Below are 19112 nucleotides of genomic sequence, written 5' to 3'. Positions count from 1 at the left end.
TGTTGTGGTTGTAAACTGTGGCAGTTAAAAGAGTTGGAGACATAAACTGTAGTGAGTAAAATAGTGGAAGATATAAATTGTAGTAGATATAAGAGTAGGTGAGTAAATTTGACTGCAGAAAATGTTTCACTACAGTGTCTTGGTTTTAAATCAAATATAAGGTGGTCTACAGGAAAATATTCCCAATTATTCAAATACCCAAGTCAACTGGGTTTTATAGAGATTTTAATTAATACAAATGTGGAATTAAAGAAAAGAGAGAAAGAGAGAAAAGGGAAATAAGTATGAAGGGCCTTAAGCCAACATGGCCTAGACCTGAGTCTTAAGAGAGAGAGAATCAGTCAGTCTTTTATCACTCACTATAAGATTTGTCCAAGTAAGGGATTCAGAGGGACAGAGTCTCCCCAGAGGGAGTTCCAGCCAGAGTCAGCCTCCCTTGAGAGACCTCCTTAGAGAATTCCTCCAAGAGCTTCCCTTCTCCAGAGCCTCTCTCAAGAGATTCTTCCCAAGCAATCCTCATAAGAGATTTCTCCAAAAGGATTGTCATAAGAGACTCTGCTTTTTCTTATATAGGGGGTTTTCTCCTATGTCACCTCCCCTAAGTTCTTCCATCTACCAATCACAGTTGACGTTTTCCAAGGGACAGCCCATTCTGAATTCACTGCTGGGTCGACTAATCCCTTCAGTAAGTCTGAACCAGAAAAAACTTCTGAATAAGTTTTCACCTCTTTGCTCCTGGCAAGTTTACAAGTTGTCCTACCTTTATAGGTACCTAGCATCCCATTGTAATCAATTCTAAAAACAGGCATGGCTCAAAGAACTCCTTGCCTCATTATAAGTATGGGTCTAAGTACTTTCATTGTTTAGCAAGGAGTTTTCTCCCCTAAAGCAGTCTTAAGTACGGGTGGAGTAGAGGTCCTCCCATTTCTGATCCTGGCGAGTTCCTACAGTCAAAATAGGGAATGTTCCCAGTAGGGAATTGTTCCAATTGAGAATTCCCCAATGGGGAAATTTTTAACATTCACAAGTCTGAGAAATTTCAAGATTTACAACCTTCACTCTTTGTGGTGGCAAAAAAAAAATGAAAAATGAAAGGATGCCCTCTGGTTGGGGAATGGCTGAACAAACTGTGGTATATGTTGGTGATGGAATACTATTGTGCTCAATATGATGAACTGGAGGAATCCCATGTGAACTGAAACAACCTACAGGAATTGATGCAGAGTGAAAGGAACAGAACCAGGATGACCTTATACATAGAGACTGATACACTGTGGTACAATTGAATATAATGGACTTCTCTACTAGCTGCAATGCAATGATCCAGCCAATTCTGAAGGACTTATGAGAAAGAATAGTATCCATATTCAGAGGAAGAACTGTGGGAATAGAAACATGGAAGAAAAACAACTGCTTGATCACATGGGTTGATGGGGATATGATTGGGGATATAGACTCTAAACAATCAACCTAGTACAAATATCAATAATATGGAAATAGATCTTGATCAATGACACATGTAAAACCCAGTGGAATTGCGCATTAGCTATAGGAGGGGGTTGGTGGGAGAGAAGGAAAAAAACATGATTCTTGTAACCATGGGGAAATATTCTAAATTAATTAATTAAATAAAAATTTGAAAGTTTAAAAAAAACATATTTGCCTTGAAAATCTAGCCAAGAAAGTTTTAATTTGGAAATGGAGAATTAAAGGGGGAAGTGCCTATGTATTTCCACAAAAATAGACACTGTAGAAAGTAGCAACTACAGCAAAGAGGGATTAGCAGTAGAAACACCCAGTAATTCACTGATGCCCAGAAGACAAATTTCAAGAGGCAAGTCAGCAATAAAATGTAGTATCTCTGATGTTTATACAAAAAAAAAATTTTACAAAATAATGGGTAATAAGCAAAGTGAACTGGATATCCTAATTAAAATCAGAAAACAATTTCAAATGTAACACTGATAATTAATGGGATATGACTCATGACCACAATATAGTTACGAACAGATTGAAATTGTCCAAAAAGAACAGAATGGAAAGGGAAGGTTAGTAGCATTTTATTTAAGAAGTACTTATGTGAGGAAATAAATGGAACAGGAGAAAGGAGCAGGGGTGGGGAAGAAGTAGCACTAAAATGAAGATCAATGAAGAGAAAACTAAAGACCAACAGAAAAAGAGGCAAGAGAAAAAATAAATGACAAAACTGTCATTAAAGTATAATATAGTGTAGTTCCTGTCCCAAAGCCCATTGGTATGGAACTCTCTCCTAATTGATGGGATTGAATGCCCTTTCCTGCATGAGGAATAAGGCATGGCTGGTGAGAGGTAAGAAGGCATGAAAGGAGTGGGTAGCCTCTATCATATCTTCATTTCAAATCTGCTACTCGAGAATTCATGGAGTATTCCCCTTGGGTGAGAACCAGAACACTTTAACCTGTTATCGCACTCATAAAAGGAGAGCTCCTTCATTCTATATTGTCTGGTATGCATTCTCCTATTTATACCTTCTCTGATTTCTGTTTTTCTATGATTTGGATAAATTTGCTTCTTTATTATTCTCTATGCATGTTCATTTTGGAACTAGGATTAGGTGGGAAAGGGATCAAACCTTGGAAAGAGATCTTAGAGTTTTCCCTTTCCCTGAAAATGAAAAGTGATCAAAAGCCAAATATACTTCTCTCTGTATGTCTTGTTCTTCACCTCTAGTTCTGTCAAGAAATGGGAAATGTATTTTATATTCAGAACCCTGGAATCTGGAGCCTGCAATTGGAGACCAATTGCAATCCCAATTGATTAGAGTTCTTAAATTATGTTGAGAATTTTTGGATTGATTTTCTCTACAATGTCCTAGATGTGGAAATTGTTTCCCTGGTTCTTCTCATTTCACTCTAAATCAGTTCCTATCAGTCTTCCCTGTGTTTTTTCTGAACCCATTCCTTTCACCATTTTAAAAAATTCAATAATATCACATAATGTTCATATATCAAAAGGTATTCAGTCATTCTCTAACTGACATGTACTCCTTTAAAACTTTCCAGTTTGTTTGTTACAACAAAAAATCCTGCTGTCACTAATTTTTTTGTTCATATAATTTGGTCCTTTCCCTTTTTCTTTTAATTCTTTGGGAGAAAGTCTAGTGATGGTATCTCTAAATCAAAAGAAATGGACAGTTAAGTGAAGGTAAGTTAAGTTAAGGAAGGGTAAGATATAGTTGCAAATTGCTTTCCAGAATGTATATTTCATTTAACAACTCCACCAACAATGTATTATTGTCTGTAGTCCAATATCTCCTAAAACAATAATCATTTTCCCTTTTTGTTATCTTCATTAATCTAATAGAACTAAAAGTTATTTTAATATTGGATTTCTATTATCAGTAATTTGGAGCATGTTTTTGTATAGTTATTGATAGCTTGCTTTTTTTCCTTTTAAGAGATATTTGTTCATATCCTTGGACCACTTATCTGTTGGAGATGGCTCTTCTTATATATTTGAATCTGTTTGCATATTTAATACATATAAAATATGGAGTCAAAAGAAAAATGGGGGTGCAGCTGGGTAGCTCAGTGGATTGAGAGCCAGTCCTAGAGACGGGAGGTCCTTGGTTCAAATCTGGCCTCAGACACTTCCCAGTTGTATGACCCTAGGCAAATCACTTAACCCCCATTGCCTAGCCCTTACCACTCTTCTGCCTTAGAACCAATACACAGTATTGATTCCAAGATGGAAGGTAAGGATTTTTTAAAAAATGGAAGATTAATACAAAATCATGGTATGGGCCTATCATAATAGCACCAAAATAATAAGAACATCAAAAATGTTTTTAAAGTATATTGGTAGAAAAGAAAAATCAAAGAAGGAATAGGACTTTTATTTGGAAGAAATAGAATGCTTATAACAGGAGTTGGAAAGAAGATGCAAGTATTCATCTTTTGCTTTGCTTCTACTTTCCTTTTCTAAGAAAAATTACCCTTGTACTAGAAAGTACAGAACAAAATTTATTCATTATAAAGTGGAACTCCAAGAAACATAAAATTATAATAAGAGAACATCTACATACCCTAAATAAGTTCATCTCCTAGGCTATATGAACAATATTGAAAGATATTGAGAAAATAAGCAAAAATTATTGCTGAGCCCTTAGAAGCAAGCTTTGAAAGATTGTGGGAAATGGGGGTTTATTGCTGGAGAAAGGTAAATGTTATTCCAGTTTTCAAAAAAGGAAAAGAATTGAGTCTTAAAATTATAAATATTAAAATATTCAAAATTATAAGACTTCAATTCTTTGTAAAATGCATAATCAATATCATTATAAATAATAATAGCTAATATTTATATTGTGTCTTAAAGTTTGAAGTATTTTACATATATTATCTCATGTAAAACTCACAATGACCCTATTGAGAAAGTGCTATTATTATTCTCATTTTATAGATGAGATAACTGAAGCTGAAAAAAGGTTAGATGATTTGCCCAAGGTCATACAGCTAGTAAGGACCTGATTCAGAATCCGAACTCAGACCTTCCTCATTCCAAGTTCAACATGAGTGTAGGCAAAAGAGAAACAGTGAAGATTAGTAGTCAGGATTCTTTCATTAAGAATAGCTTGTGCCATAGTAATATAATTTCCTTTTCTGGAAAGCTATAGACATATTTTATATAGACTTGTGAACAAGGTGGAGATGTTGGCTAGATGATGGTATACCTAAGTCACTTCAAAATTAACATATTTATTAGATCCCAATGTATAGTCATTGATAGCTCATTGTCAATTTAAAAATAAGTCTAGTACAGTTCCCCAGGGAGCTGTCCTCAGTCTTTTACTATTTAATTTTTATTAATGACATGAAATGTAACATGTATTAGTGAACTGAATGGGCCTAAGAGCCAAGAAAACCTGGATTCACATAGTGAGTTACCCTAGACAAATCTCTGAACCTCTCAATGGCAACGCTAAGATTTTACGTTACAGAGAAAGTGCTAATATGCATTAATAGAGAGTTTCCTTATTTGAAAATTTCCTATTCAAATTAACTCACAAGTTTAATTTCTATCCCTATCCCCCTAGCAATGGCTAGGATAAAGACAGGAATGGTATGTCTTTCAAATTTCCAAATGATGAAAAGCTAAGGAGGAATATATGAGTCAAAATCAAAAAGACCTCAATAACCTCGAATAATGAGTCAAATTAAATAAGATTATGTTTAATAGGGATAAATTTAAAGATATATTCTTGGATTTTAATTTTTAAATCCCACTTTATCAGTACAAGATGGAGAGGATATGGCTAGACAACACTTTATATGAAAAAAATAGGAGGTGTGGAGTAGGGAGGGACTCCAAGTTCAGTATGATATAGCAGCTAAGAAATTTAATGAGATCTTAAGTTGCATTAAAAGATGCATAATGGCTACAACATATGAAGTAAATAATCTTGCCATATTCTGTCCTAGTTAGACCCACTCCTGGAAAATCATTCATTGAATAAGATGTAAGGGATATAATTATTGAGGGTTGTGCCCTATTCTTACTGCTGCATTTGAACAAAGATACTGACAGACTGGAAAGTATCCAGATGAGAGCTACACACCCTCCAGATAGTGGTGAGGGGGGTTGACATCATGCAATATGAGCATATTTGGAGTAATCGGGACTGATTAGCCTGGAGAACAGACTCAAGCTAAATGAACAACTTTTTTAAAATATTCGAAGGGCAATCATGTGGACAAGATATTTGATTCTTTCTACTTGGCCACAGAGAGCTGAGCTGAAAATACTGAGAAGTGGCAGAGTTCTATTTCAGTTAAGAGTTAAACTAAATAGAAGAACTCCATTTTTAATAAAATACAAAAGCTAGTCAAAAGAGAAATGAACTACCTTGATCAGTAGTAGATTTCCATCACCGGAGGCCATCCTTTAAAACCCAACTCAAAAGTCATATGTAGTTTTTTCTGATTCTTCCAGTTGATAGCAACATTCCCCCTTTAAGACTCAAAGCACTGTATTTTTTGTCTAATATTCTTAATCAAGTATTATTCTTATTTAACAACATATGTCACTGACATACATAGGGAAGAACTACATCTTATCTAAACTTTCCCAGTACCTAGCACAGTGCTGATAAAATAGTACTTTATAACTTTATAAATATTTGTTGAATTAAATAGCATGGTTCAATGGTCATCACTCTCTCTCCTTCTCTCTCTCTCTCTCTCTCTCTCTCTCTCTCTCTCTCTCTCTCTTTCTCTCTCTCTCTCTCTCTCTCTTCTTTGTGCACTATTCTCCAAATGGCAAAGATGAGTACCCCAGCATCACATCTGGACTGCAGTCTGAAGGTGAAATGGATTTATAAAAGTAATATTAACCTAGCCTCATAGAAAATATCAATTTATATTTTCATTAAATTAAGCCAGCTATAGCCTTAAATGTCAACAACAATGAATGGCTCCCTTCAATATCAATTCCAGCCCTTTCCATCAATCCCACTTAATATAATTTCATCTCAGCAAATAAAAGTGGTGCTCAGATCATGGAAAGTTCAGCCAATCCCCCAATTTGGAATTAACCAATTACCATGGCTGGACTATCAATTCACTTCAAGCTACTCCCAGCAAATTAAAACTGGCAAAATGGTCTCCTTGAGTTATAGACTGGCTTTCCAAACTTCTATTATGTGAGTTGTGTAGCAACAATATAGTACTGGTGATGTCATCTAATTAAGTTAAAACTATACCCATGCAACTAGCTACTCAAACCTCTAAGGAGATTCCTTAAATGTGATTGCAATGATGTACAACAATTATGTCAATAATGATAGTTAGTAATTACATAGCATATACTATAAAATGTTGTCTCATTTGATCCTCACAATTACCTTGGGGGAGCAGTTACTCTTATGATTCCCATTTTATTTTATTTTTTTTTTAAACCCTTACCTTCCGTCTTGGAGTCAATATTGTGTATTGGCTCCAAGGCAGAAGAGTGGTAAGGGCTAGGCAATGGGGGTCAAGTGACTTGCCCAGGGTCACACAGCTAGGAAGTGTCTGAGGCCAGATTTGAACCTAGGACCTCCTGAGTCTCTAGGCCTAGCTCTCAATACACTGAGCTACCCAGCTGCCCCCTGATTCCCATTTTATAGTTGAGCAAACTGAGGCAAATAAAAGTTAAGTAACTTGCCAGAAGTCAAATAGATAATAAGTGTGTAAGGCTACATTTGAACTCGAGACTTCTCATTCCAAGTCTACTACTCAATCCACTGTGCCACCTAGATGCCCTTATCATAACAATGATGTACAAGAACTAGATATACTAAAAAACGTTATTTTGTGGTTTTAGGCCCAAGCATCCATCTGAAATGCCCCACAAGCAAAGGAACAAACACTCATAACAAAAGTGAGTACCAAAAGGAAACCAATGTTAAAGGATATAATATGCAGAATTATCTTCATGTGCTTTTAATTAGGTATCCTTAAAACACCAAAATTCCTAACATAATCCCTTTCAGGTAAAGCCTATGACTTCATTTGTCCCAAAGGAAAAGAAAAGGATGAGGGGAAAATTCTTTCCCATGCTAGAAAAGGAAGAAAGAGGAGAATATCCTAAGCTATCCAATTGCTTGTTTCTGTGCCATGTGAAGAGGTTTATGTATGCCTGCATGATTTCTGTTAATACTCCTTTTCATCAAAGTTTCTGAATAATGCCTGGCTGACTGCCTACCTATGCACTGGGCCTGAGAGGGCTGGAGCTGTCCAAACATTCAGCCTCCTGAATTAAGAGTCTCACAACAAGCACTTTCAGATTGTTCCATCTACTTTTATCCTTTCTTCAAGAAAAATGTCCTGCAGCCCTACCAGAAAGGAGAGACAGACAGACAGACAGGCAGACAGACAGGCAGACAGACAGAGACAGACGGACAGACAGAGAAACTGGGTAAATAATGATACCAAAGTGAGATCTTATTCACTTTGGGAGAAGAATATTAGCTACCAATCATGGTATCTAGGCCCTAAAGTCATACATAGAAGGAAAAAATAAATTCCAAGAAGGGGTAGTCCCTTGTCTTTGATGACCAGAAAAACCATAAGGTCTCACTCTATTTCATTTTGGGAACTATACACTTTCCTCTCTCCCCACCTTAGAACTGACCTGAAATTCACCTCTGACTCATAAGAAAAACTCAGAATCATCAGAAATGCTTTCAGCAATTCCCACTGAATATCAATCTGGCTTATATCAGCTCAGTGTTGCTCATGAGAAGATAATGGAGATAAGATGCTCTCTTAAGTATTTGCTCTCTATGGGCTAACAAAGAGAGACCCTGTTGCAAGACTCACCCTCAAAGAGCTGGCTGAGGATTCATGCCTGTAGAATTTGTATCCTAGGTGCTGTGTCATTAAATCCAAGCACATTCGTCTCTCCACAGGATATTCCATAGAGGGTTAGGAGCTCCCATCTGCTTATGATACCAAGAAGACAAAAGCTATCTGGCATTCCTCTTTTTATTACTATCTACCGTTCTGAGCCCAGATAAGTAGCACAGCCTCCTTTTTTCATTACCTCAACCCCAACTTGTTCCTGATTGCAACATCTCTTCCTAGAGATAATATTAGAGTGGGAAGAAGTACAGCATCATCTTCTCAGTAGTAGGGTGGTAACTTGGAAGCAAATACCATACATAAAACTCAGAACCCAATCTCCAACTTCATTATAAATTCAGTTCAACTGGCATTTACTAAATGCCCACTATATCCCCTTCCCTGTAAGGAGCCCAAATATAGAGATTTTGTTGCTCAGTCATTTTTCAGTCATGTTGGACTCTTTATGATCCCATTTGAGCTTTTCTTAGCAAAGATACTAGATTTTCCATTTCCTTCTCCAGCTTATTTTACATATGAGGAAACTGAAGCAAATAGAGTTAAGTGATTTGCCCAAAGGCACACAGCTAGGAAGTGTCTGAAGCTGTATTTGTATTTGTCTTCCTGACTCTAGGCTTGGTACTCTACCCAATGTGCCACCTACCTGCCTTAATATAGACATACATGAAAACAAAATTATGATAACTGCATACCAAGTAACTAGGTAATAAAGTAGAGTGATGGATTTTGAGACAAGAAGATTTGAATTTAAATTTGACCTCATATTCCTTAGCTATGTAATGATCATGGCCAATCTTAACCTCTCTGAGTCTCAGATTCCTTGTGTGGGCAGTTTGATTGGTATGGCACTGAATAAGTAGATTAATTTAGGTAAAATTGTCATTTTTGTTATATTTACTCAGCCTACTAATGAGTAACTAATACTTTTCAATTGTTTAGATTTGACTCTGTGTGAAAAGCATTTTATAACTGAGTTCATGCAGTTCTGGGCAGGCAGGTAAACTCCCAAATCTGTAAAATAAGGATAATAATAAGAAATATAGGATGACAAATTGGATAATACATATAAAGGGATTTTGCAAAGTTCAAAATTCTATATACATGTCATTTATTATGATCATTACACTCAATATAGATCCATGGGCAAATCTGACCCCAGATCTGGCTGTTGGTTGAGTCCTTAACATTTGCAAAAATATTTTTTAGAGGTGGAGAAGAGCAATCATCTACTACATATCAGTTGAAATGTGTCTGAGCACAGAAGTCAAGCATTCTGAGTATGAGAAATATTAATGTAGCCCATGATGAGGAAAGGAAGAAAGGATTGAGGAAGGAACCATTAGTAATTAGAGTTTCAATCATGCAATCTCCAATATTTTGTTTAAATCCCCAATGCTGACTAAGGGCTCTACACTAGAATCTCAAAAGAAAAAACGACCCAAGCATGGGAAATTCAGAATTGCTCCAAATAACAGTCTTCTTCTCCTTTTATGTTTATAACTAAACAAAATTGGCTACTGGACCCAGTACTCAGACATTTCCATAGGAAAACCCAGGATTAATGCAGGCATAGGGAACCAAAATAAAAAGTAGCTCTAGTTGCTTCTCTGCACTGAATCAGTCTTCCAAATGCTTCCCTCACACAGACACTCCCCTTCTGTTATCTCAAGCTATGTCTGAAACAGAGCTACATTCCCTGAGAATAATATGAAGAACCTATCCCTTTGGTGAACCTAGCATGGACACTAAGTCAAAGGTCTTGCACTTGTGGATACTGGAGAATCACACTGCATTTTCTCCAAAGAGAAACTGGTAGGAAAGCTAGCCAATATAATTGTACTCAAAAGCAGGGACTATGTAATTTCTCTACAGTGTCCCCATGTTTGGTATAGTCCCTTACATACAGAAGATGCTTAATAAATATCTGTTGAATTTGAGTCTCCAAGCGCAAAATTGCCTCTGACAGATGAAGGCAGAGGAAGTGTTGAATGAGAAGAAAGCAAAATTGAAATCTAGGCTCTGCTATTTTTGAACTATGTCACCATTAGTAAATCATTTGAGCTTAAGTTTCTACATCTATGAAATGTATGCAATAACATTTGTACTCCCTACCTCATAGATCTGCTGTGGGACTCAAATGAGTAAAGAAACCCTTAAGATGGTATAGAAATATGCAGTATTATCATCGTATCTCCAGAGAGTTCATGTCATCTCACATCCTCTCAAGGAAGGATCCCAATCCAGCGAACACTTTGTGAGTGTCTCCAAGTCACATTAATGAGCATGTAACAGTAATGATCCTGTGAGAGAGGATGGAATCTTAGAACATGAAGTGATCAAAAGTTAAATAAATGGACCACAGAAAACAAGCAAAAAACAAGTTTTGTTTTGTTTTTTCATGAAAAGATATATGAATAACACTGGCCTGGAGTCAGGAAGCTACAAGTCCAAATCCTTAGATACATACTAGTTGTGTGTCCCTGGGCAAGTCCCTGATCTTTTCTTTGCCTCAGTTTGCTCAGCTATAAAATGAGGATGATAATAATAGCACCTGCCTCCTGAGATTGTCATAAGAATCAAGTGAAATATTTATTAAACACCTAACACAGTGCCTGGAACATAGTAGACATTATATAAATGCTAGGTGTTATGTATGCATCAGTCCAAGAGGAGATCTGACTAAAAGCCATCCTTTCTCTTCTTCAAAGCTTTTTCTTACCTCATCCCCAACAGGCATGGACTTGAAGTAAATGAGAATAATTATCCTTCTCCCCTAAAACAAATCCATGGATAAAAAATCCAGCCCTGGACTGAAAGCTTTCTTGTGATATGTGTATCTCCCTTGGCACTAATATCCAGGCCATTACTATAGAGTCATTCATCCTAATGAAATGAAACGCTTTTTCAAGGGGATTTAATTGGTCAGTGTGTTCAATGAGTAAAGTAACTAGATTAATCACAAAGAGGGGGGCTAACTAGCCATGTTACCTTCTGTTTGTTTCAGTTTGGGGTTTTCTGCCATAAATCTCTGATACATATTCCAAAATGAAGCACAGAGGAAACCTTTTTTTTCAAGGATGAAGGAGCCCCCACGAGATTCCAAGACAGGGGTGCTGTTTGTTATAACTCTCACATGGAAGAGAATTGTTCCTTGGACCACCACCACCACCCCCAACCTCTGCAAAACTATGCTTGAGAGTTTCATGGTTTTGACTAGCTATGTAGTATCCATGAGTGCATCCTTGTGTCTATTTAGCCCCTCATCCTTCCCACATAAGCTTTATGCAGATCTCTTCTAAAACTAATATCAGCAAAGTTACACCCAATATCAGTCAATTGATCTCTCAATTTCATCCCCTATGGGGATAGCATATGATTGTTTTACGATATGCTTTCTCAAAGCTTTCTCCTCTCTTCTTTTTTCTCACAGTGCTTTAACTCACAAAATGGCTGTATCCTGGTCACACTTACTTGGGTTTGGTCCCCTTTGAGTGACAGTAGCAGGATCATAGAAGAGAAAAGCAAGAAACTCACCTGTATTTGAAGAATCTGTATGCTTTACTTGCACACACATTTGCACCTACTCATATGCAAATACACACAAAGAAAGTATGTGCATTTGGCTCTGATTAGAAAAAAGGGCCCTGGGACTAGAAAAGCTCCCAGACAGTGGGGGATCTCAGAGCCACAGAAATAACTATCACTCTTGGGTTTGGCTTGCTGATACCCTGCAGCTTTCAGCTAGAAGATGTCTCTAGACGTATTATGGAAAATTGTGCATTTTCTACTTTGCAATTTAAAATAAGAAAAAAAGGATCACAAGAATTGAAGATGGAAAAGACCTTAGAGATCAGTTAGTCCAGAACCATCATTTGACACACAAGGAAACTGAGGCCAGGGAGGTGACATAACGTATTAAAAATAGTCAAGTTGTTTCCTGCTGTACCTCTCACCCCCACTCCAACTTTATAAACACATCCTCTCTACCAGCTCTCACATTCTAATCTATACTTTTTTTTTCTCTTTTCCTTTCCTGCCTAAGATCTCCTGAGTTCCTGGATGAGACCATCATACTGCTAAAAGCTCTCTTACTCAGTAAATGCACCACCTTTTCTGGAGACAATCCAGGATTAACGTTGGTGAAGGAAAGGGTGTCAAACTCTACCTGCTCAAGCATTTGCTTCCCCAAATGTGGCTGAGGTGGGCTTCTCATCTCTAAGTACCTCCTCTTGAACACAATAGACAGGCCCTAAATACAAAGGTCAACCCAAGTGAGAGAAATCAGGTGCCATAGAGAAAAGATGGCCCAGCCCACCTTGCTGCTAAGGAAGATTGCCTTTAGTTCAGGGCTGCCAGTGGAGGGGAGGGAGTCTTGGCTAGGCTAGATATATGGGAATATATTAGCAAGGTCTAGCCTAAAGAGAGGGCTCAGAGAAAGCAAATTTCCCCAAAAATCTACCTCCTCTAGCTTCCTCCAGATATATCTGAGCCCTTGTTCTAGTTGAAATAGCTATTTCTGCCGCAACCTCCTTAGAAAAATAGGAAAAAATGGAACTAAGAAGATAGGCCATCAATGGGAGGTGGGCAATGCCTGGGAAGACTCCTAAGGTAAGGATCTGGGAATTGATATGAGGAAACAAATCTCCCCATCACTATCATCTAGATAGATGGGGAGAAAGATCAGAATTTCAGAATTAATGTTGGTGGGAAAGGATCCCAAAGTTGCATGGGGGATGGGGGGGATAGGAGAAATAGGAACTAAAAGTTCCCAAACCCAGGAGAGTTGACTTGGGACCTGGAACCTACATCTGAGTTTGCCCACCAAAATCAGTCTTTGCTGAGGCAAAGACAATCAGATTTCATCATTATCTTTATCTTCTCCAAAACAGAGATGCATTTTTCTGGAATACCTGGTACTACTTCAAAAGAGAACCTTTGAGCCTGATTTTCCCTGATAATTGTTCGATTCTGCATTATAATCATAGAGACCACAGAAGACTTACAGCCAAATAGTGCCACCCACAGATTAACAATCACATACAATGATAGTCACATACTAGCACCCACGGACACACAATCACATGCTATAACCAACAGATACAATCAAACCAGTATCACGCAGACACACAAGCACGCAGCACCACGCTAACACATTTACTCGCTATTGCTCAATAACACCCGTCTATCTGCCCTCACATGGACACCACAGCACCAAAACCATTCCACCTCTATCCTTCTAAGTCTCCTGGAGATACCTCCCCTCGGTCAAACAGTCCCACAACTATACAACGCAGCTGTTCCCCGCCGGGCCCTGCGGGGGAAGTCTGCCTGCCCCTCACTCACACATAGGCGTGATAGATGAAGGCCCAGCCGCGGGGTCTCTCCAGCACGTTGTAGAGGAAATTCTGCAGCTTGCGGTAGAAGGCGTTGCGCTTCGGCGGTTTACCAGTGCCGGATCCTCCCGAACGGGGCTTGCTGAGGATGCTGCCGCGTTTGCTGCTCTCCGAGCCAGCGATAAGCAGCGCCCCATCCCGGGTGGAATCGGGGGCCCCGGGATCTAGCCCCACGAAGCCCACCTTGAGTTTCTTCTCTCCGCTGGGCCCCGGGTAGACTCCCCCATTGCGGGATTTTTGCACCATCCTGGCCCCCCGGGGCTGCACCCCAACTCACTGCGAGGCTGGGTGCCCAGGGGCAGCGAGGTTGGGTAGGAGAAGGAAGGGGGAGGGAAGGGGAGCTTATAGCAAGGGGCCCTTAGCGCTCAAGGGCGCAGGAGGGGGCACCTCAGCGAGGGCGCATGCTGGGAAACGACGGACAGCACCACAGCCCTCGGCCAGGGATGAGCATGGCGAGTCTAGGAGATAGAGCAAGAGGAAGAACTGGGCTGATGAGCTGTAGTGCTGTATATGTAGGGCCAGAGGAAGGCTCTGCAGCAGCTTCCCCAACCTCCCAGTGCGCCTGAGAGAAAGGAAACACTGAGATCGCCTAGGCTCTGCTCTGCTTGGCTCAGCTCAGCCCACTCACTCCGTTCTCAATCACTCACCAGGAGCCCGCAGCTCAGGCTTCTACCAGGGCTGTCACGGCTCCTCCCGGCCACCATCCGCTCTCCCCCCCTTCCCAACCCCCTCCCCTAAATTAACCCTTCGCCAACCTGACAGGAGAATCAGGCAGAGGGAGAGGGTTAGAGAAAAAAGAGAATGTTCTTAGACAGAAAACCCTAGAAAAGGGTTTTGGTTTTATGCACCAGTTAGTGACTGAGGAAGAGAAGTCCCTTTAGCTAAAAGTCCAGGCTAGCCCCTCACGAAGGAAAATCAAGGCAGACCCCTAAAAGGGAACCCCTAGGAAATCCCCCTCTTATCTGCCCTCCCTCTATACTCACGCACCGCGTGCGCAATACACCTAATGAAAGAATAGCTCAACTCTGGCCTCACCCCTTCTCAAGTCTGCCTGCAGTTGAGGAAAGAGGAGGGACTACCCTGCTCCCCCCAAAAATTCTCATATATGAAGCAATATAACCCCCAAATTCTTTCCATACGCACCAGAAGTTCAGAGCCTCTGGAAGCAAAGAACAATAAACCACCTAACACAGAAGGGAGAGGGGAGGGAGGATGGGGACCAGGAGCAGATTGTTCACCAAGGTTATTTTGGAGCAGATCAGTCATTTAACAAATTTTTACTGAGCATCTAACTTGTGCATAGTCCTATGATGGAGCAAAAACAGTCATTCTGGGTCCCTGCCCTTAGCTAGCCGGCAGAAGGTAGGGAAAATAGGAAGATACTGCAATGAAGACTGAGAGGGATAAGCGCCAGGAGACGGGCATAAGGAACAAAGAGCTCTATGAGACCCTAGGGAAGAAGGCAGGGATTCCTTCTAGCTGAGATGATTAGGGAAATCTCCTGGAGAAGGCTGCTTTTGAGGATGCTTAGAAAAATGAGGCAATGTTTGACTAGTGAAGATTGGGGGAGGGGTGAGAGGGGAGGGCTGAGGTAAGGAATCCATTCTAAGCAGAAAGAATTGTTTGAATAAAGAGAGGAAAACATAAGCTGGGACAGTGACTAGAGCTGAGAGTGAGATTCCAGGAATAGTGGAAACAAAATAAGAATGAAAAGTAGGTTATAGTTACAGCGTGAAGAGCCTTGAATGCAAAGCTAAAGGGTTTTATACTCTATTCAATAATGACAGGGTAATATACAAGGTTTTGAGCAGAGGAATGAAATAGAATTTTTTAATACTCAGAACTGGAAAGGAGCTGAGAAGTCACTGGGTCCAATATTCCATACAAGATATAGATATAGATATAGATATAGATATAGATATAGATATAGATATAGATATAGATATAGATATAGATATAGATACACACATATAATGTACATACATATAGACAACAAAAATATGTATATAAACACCAACTGTACACTCAGACCTACATATGCATACATACATGAAGCTACTTGTGGACAAGGACTGGTTTTCTTTTTCATCTTTATATAATTAGTATTATGCCTTGCATGGAGTATATGCTTAATAGATATTTAATTTAAATTGGTAAAGTGAGGCAACTAGGTGGCACCCTGAACCTGGAGTCAGGAAGACTTGAGTTCAAGTCTAACCTCAGATACTTATTAGCTGTGTGACTTCTGGCAAATCACTTAGTCTCTATTTACCTCAGTTTCCTCAACTCTATAAGGATAATAATAACATCCACTTCCCAGAGTTATTGTGAAGATAAAAAAAAAGATTAGATTTGTAAACACTTAGCACAGTGCCTGCCACATAGTAAGTGATATATAAATGCTAGATATTATTGTTGTTACTTGTTGAATATAGAATCAAACAAACATAAATACAACTGCCCCCTTGGGACTATCTATCAAGCATGCTACTGCATGACCTTGGGCAAGACCATAATGTCTCTGAACCTCAGTTTCCTGATCTGTAAAATTCTATAACTAGTTCAAAGGCTTTTAAGGTTCCTTATAGCTCCAAATTTATGATTCTGTGAAGTCAAGAAGAAAATCAAGTGCATGATTCCTGTAATTATTTTGTTACTGAATATTAATAAAAGTTAATTCACTACCCACAGGTATCTTCTCAGTTCAGTCTGCATCAAAAATAGCTTTTCTTGTAGGCAGCTGGGTGGCTCAATGGATTGAGAGCCAGACCTAGGGATGGGAGGTCCCAGGTTCAAATCTGGCTTCAGACACTTCCTAGCTGTGTGACCCTGGACAAGTCATTTAATCCCCATTGCCTAGCCCTTACCACTCTTCTGCCTTCTAAGACAGAAGGTAAAGGTTTTAAAAAATAACTTTTCCTATTCTTTTTTCCATAATCTTCACTTTGCAGATGAAAAAACTGAAGCATAGAATTGCACCCAAGACCATTTAGCAAGGTATAAATAAAGATAAAGATGGAAGCCAAGATCCTTAAGTCTCAGATTCAGCCTTATACTGTGGGTCATGGTTCCTTCATTTACATATTTCTGTCTCTATATATTTCCATAAAAGTGCTATAAATGTCTCCATAATTGAGAGAAATAATTAAAGAAAGTCACCAGCAACAAGACTGCACCTAAATTCCTGGACCTTCATTGGTATCCTAATTTTGTGACTTCCCAATCAAACATACACAACATAAGCCCATTCTGCTTTTCACTTCATTCCAGGGACATAACATGACATTAATGCCAAGATAAAATGGAAAGATTCTCCAACTTGAAGGAAACTAAGGACATCTAAGTAATGGATTTCTTTCTCACCATGAGACTACCTTTTCTCAATAAGGAAGTTATTCTCTCCTTCCATTACTGAAGGGCTTGAAGCTTGGAGATAGGTTCAGTGAGCAGACACATACTCAAGTGAACTGTATCATTTAAGTGATAGTACAAGACAAACATATATATAGAAAGAGCTGATTTTCATATGTGCTTGAATACTGATCAATGGAACCCTCAGCATCATGTTTTAGGGACTTTTCTTCAAGGTTTATGGTTTTTTTTTTTTAAAAACAATTGTGATACTAGAAAGAAAAATGCTTACATTTTCAATCATAACACTTTTTAAATGGAAAATGGGCTATTGGTCTAAACCAGAGAGTTATTTTTAATTTAAAAGTTATAGTTAATTTGGAAAATAAAAATAGTCTATTAATAAAGTTTTGGTTTTTTTTACTTTTTGAAGTTGTTAAAGTAAAAACTAGATTTGGAAAATTTTTAAATCATATTGATTATAGATTATATTATGGACTAAATGAAACTACATATACATACATATATATACATATATATAAAACCTCAGTACTTTCAGAATCCATGACTTCATATGTGTTGGCACCCTCCCACCACTATAGGTAAAAAGTGACATCAACATGATACAACACATAGAGTGTTAGATGTGAAGTCAGGAAGAGCTAAATTCCAATCCTGTTTCGGACATTTAACTGTGTGACTGGGAGCAAGTCATTTAACTTCTCTTGGTCTTTGTTTCCTTATTTGTTAAATGAGGATAATAATAGTACCTACTTCATAGAGTTGTTGTGAGAATCAAGTGAGTTGACATATTTAAAGTGCTACAAAAATACCATCTGTTATTATTTTTATTATAACTGCTCCAGGCCTCAGTAAATGATCTTTTTTATGAGTTTTAGTAAAATTTTTTATAGATGAAGATTTTTTAAAAGATAACTTAGCAAGGTATGAATAGAGGTAAGAATTGAAACCAAGCTTCTGAAGTCTCAGATTCAGATTTCTACTCTGGGTCACAATTCCTTTATTTATATATTTTTGTCTCTACATATTTCCACAAAAATACTGCCAACAAAAAATCATTACCTGAAGCCCAATACCCTGGGAATTAACTCTTATTATGTAACTAGGATAATCTTTCCATAAATTTCTAGACCCAGTTTGCATTTTACAGAGAAAAACTTCAAGAAACCATGACACCAAATAGTGATAGGGTATATGAGTAACCAGTTCTTCCTCAAGATTTTTCCTGATACTTCCAATACTTAGCCCTATCTTCCTCCTAAAATTACTTCATATTGCTCTCTATATATTTTGTATTTACATATTTGGGAAAGGAGGCGATATATTCTCTAACCCTCGATAAAATATAAACTCTTTCAAGTCAAGAAAAATTTCATTTTTGATTTATACCCCCAGCATCTAGAATAACACTTTGTTGAAAATAAACATGAAACAAAAGTTTCTTGACTTGGTTAAATTAAATTGAACTATAGTATTGCACCTCTAACAAATATAAAAATTTTAAAGGGGGCAGCTGGGTGGCTGAGTGGATTGAGAGCCAGACCTAGAGATGGGAGGTCCTAGATTCAAATCTGGCCTCAGACACTTCCTAGCTGTGTGACCCTGGGCAAGTCACTTGACCCCCATTGCCTAGCCCTTACCACTCTTCTGCCTTGGAGCCAATACACAGTATTGACTCCAAGATGGAAGATAAGGTGTTTTTTTAAAATAAAAAAATGCAAGGCATTCAAATCATTACATTAAATAAAACAATAATAATATAATATATATTTTATCAAATAACAGTGAATTGGCTGGATTGGATTTGGGGAATTGTGCAGTGGTAATAATACCCCATGCTTGTCTTTCAAGCAATGGTGTGTCTTTTTAATAATGTTTTCTAGATATCCTACATAGCTACCAGTCACTTTACAGCACATTCACAGAAGAATTATAGTTGAGGGTCATACAAAGAGCAGTAGAGGGTTGC

At 38.3% G+C, this 19112-nt stretch overlaps 1 protein-coding gene across 15 annotated transcripts in view; it reads right to left on the bottom strand.

Moving 5' to 3' along the window:
• KCNQ2 (potassium voltage-gated channel subfamily Q member 2) overlaps nt 1-15298 on the bottom strand; it is a 181119-nt gene extending 165821 nt beyond the window's left edge. For 6 of the 15 annotated variants that reach the window (XM_016428200.2, XM_007475561.3, XM_056812833.1 and 3 more), the window contains exon 1: nt 13722-14450. In XM_016428200.2, the coding sequence (XP_016283686.1) occupies nt 13722-14017 (296 nt within the window). In that variant the 5' untranslated portion in view covers nt 14018-14450. Of the gene's footprint in view, nt 1-13721 lie in introns of all 15 variants that reach the window. The other 9 variants (XM_007475559.3, XM_056812837.1, XM_001367965.4 and 6 more) reach the window with 4 other exon arrangements.
• Between the last annotated feature and the right edge of the window lie 3814 nt (nt 15299-19112).

This window comes from Monodelphis domestica, chromosome 1 (genome assembly GCF_027887165.1).
Source record: "Monodelphis domestica isolate mMonDom1 chromosome 1, mMonDom1.pri, whole genome shotgun sequence".
In the NCBI taxonomy this organism is placed as follows: Eukaryota; Metazoa; Chordata; class Mammalia; order Didelphimorphia; family Didelphidae; genus Monodelphis; species Monodelphis domestica.
Note: the sequence above shows the minus strand (reverse complement) of the source record. Positions and strands in the feature narration are given on the sequence as shown.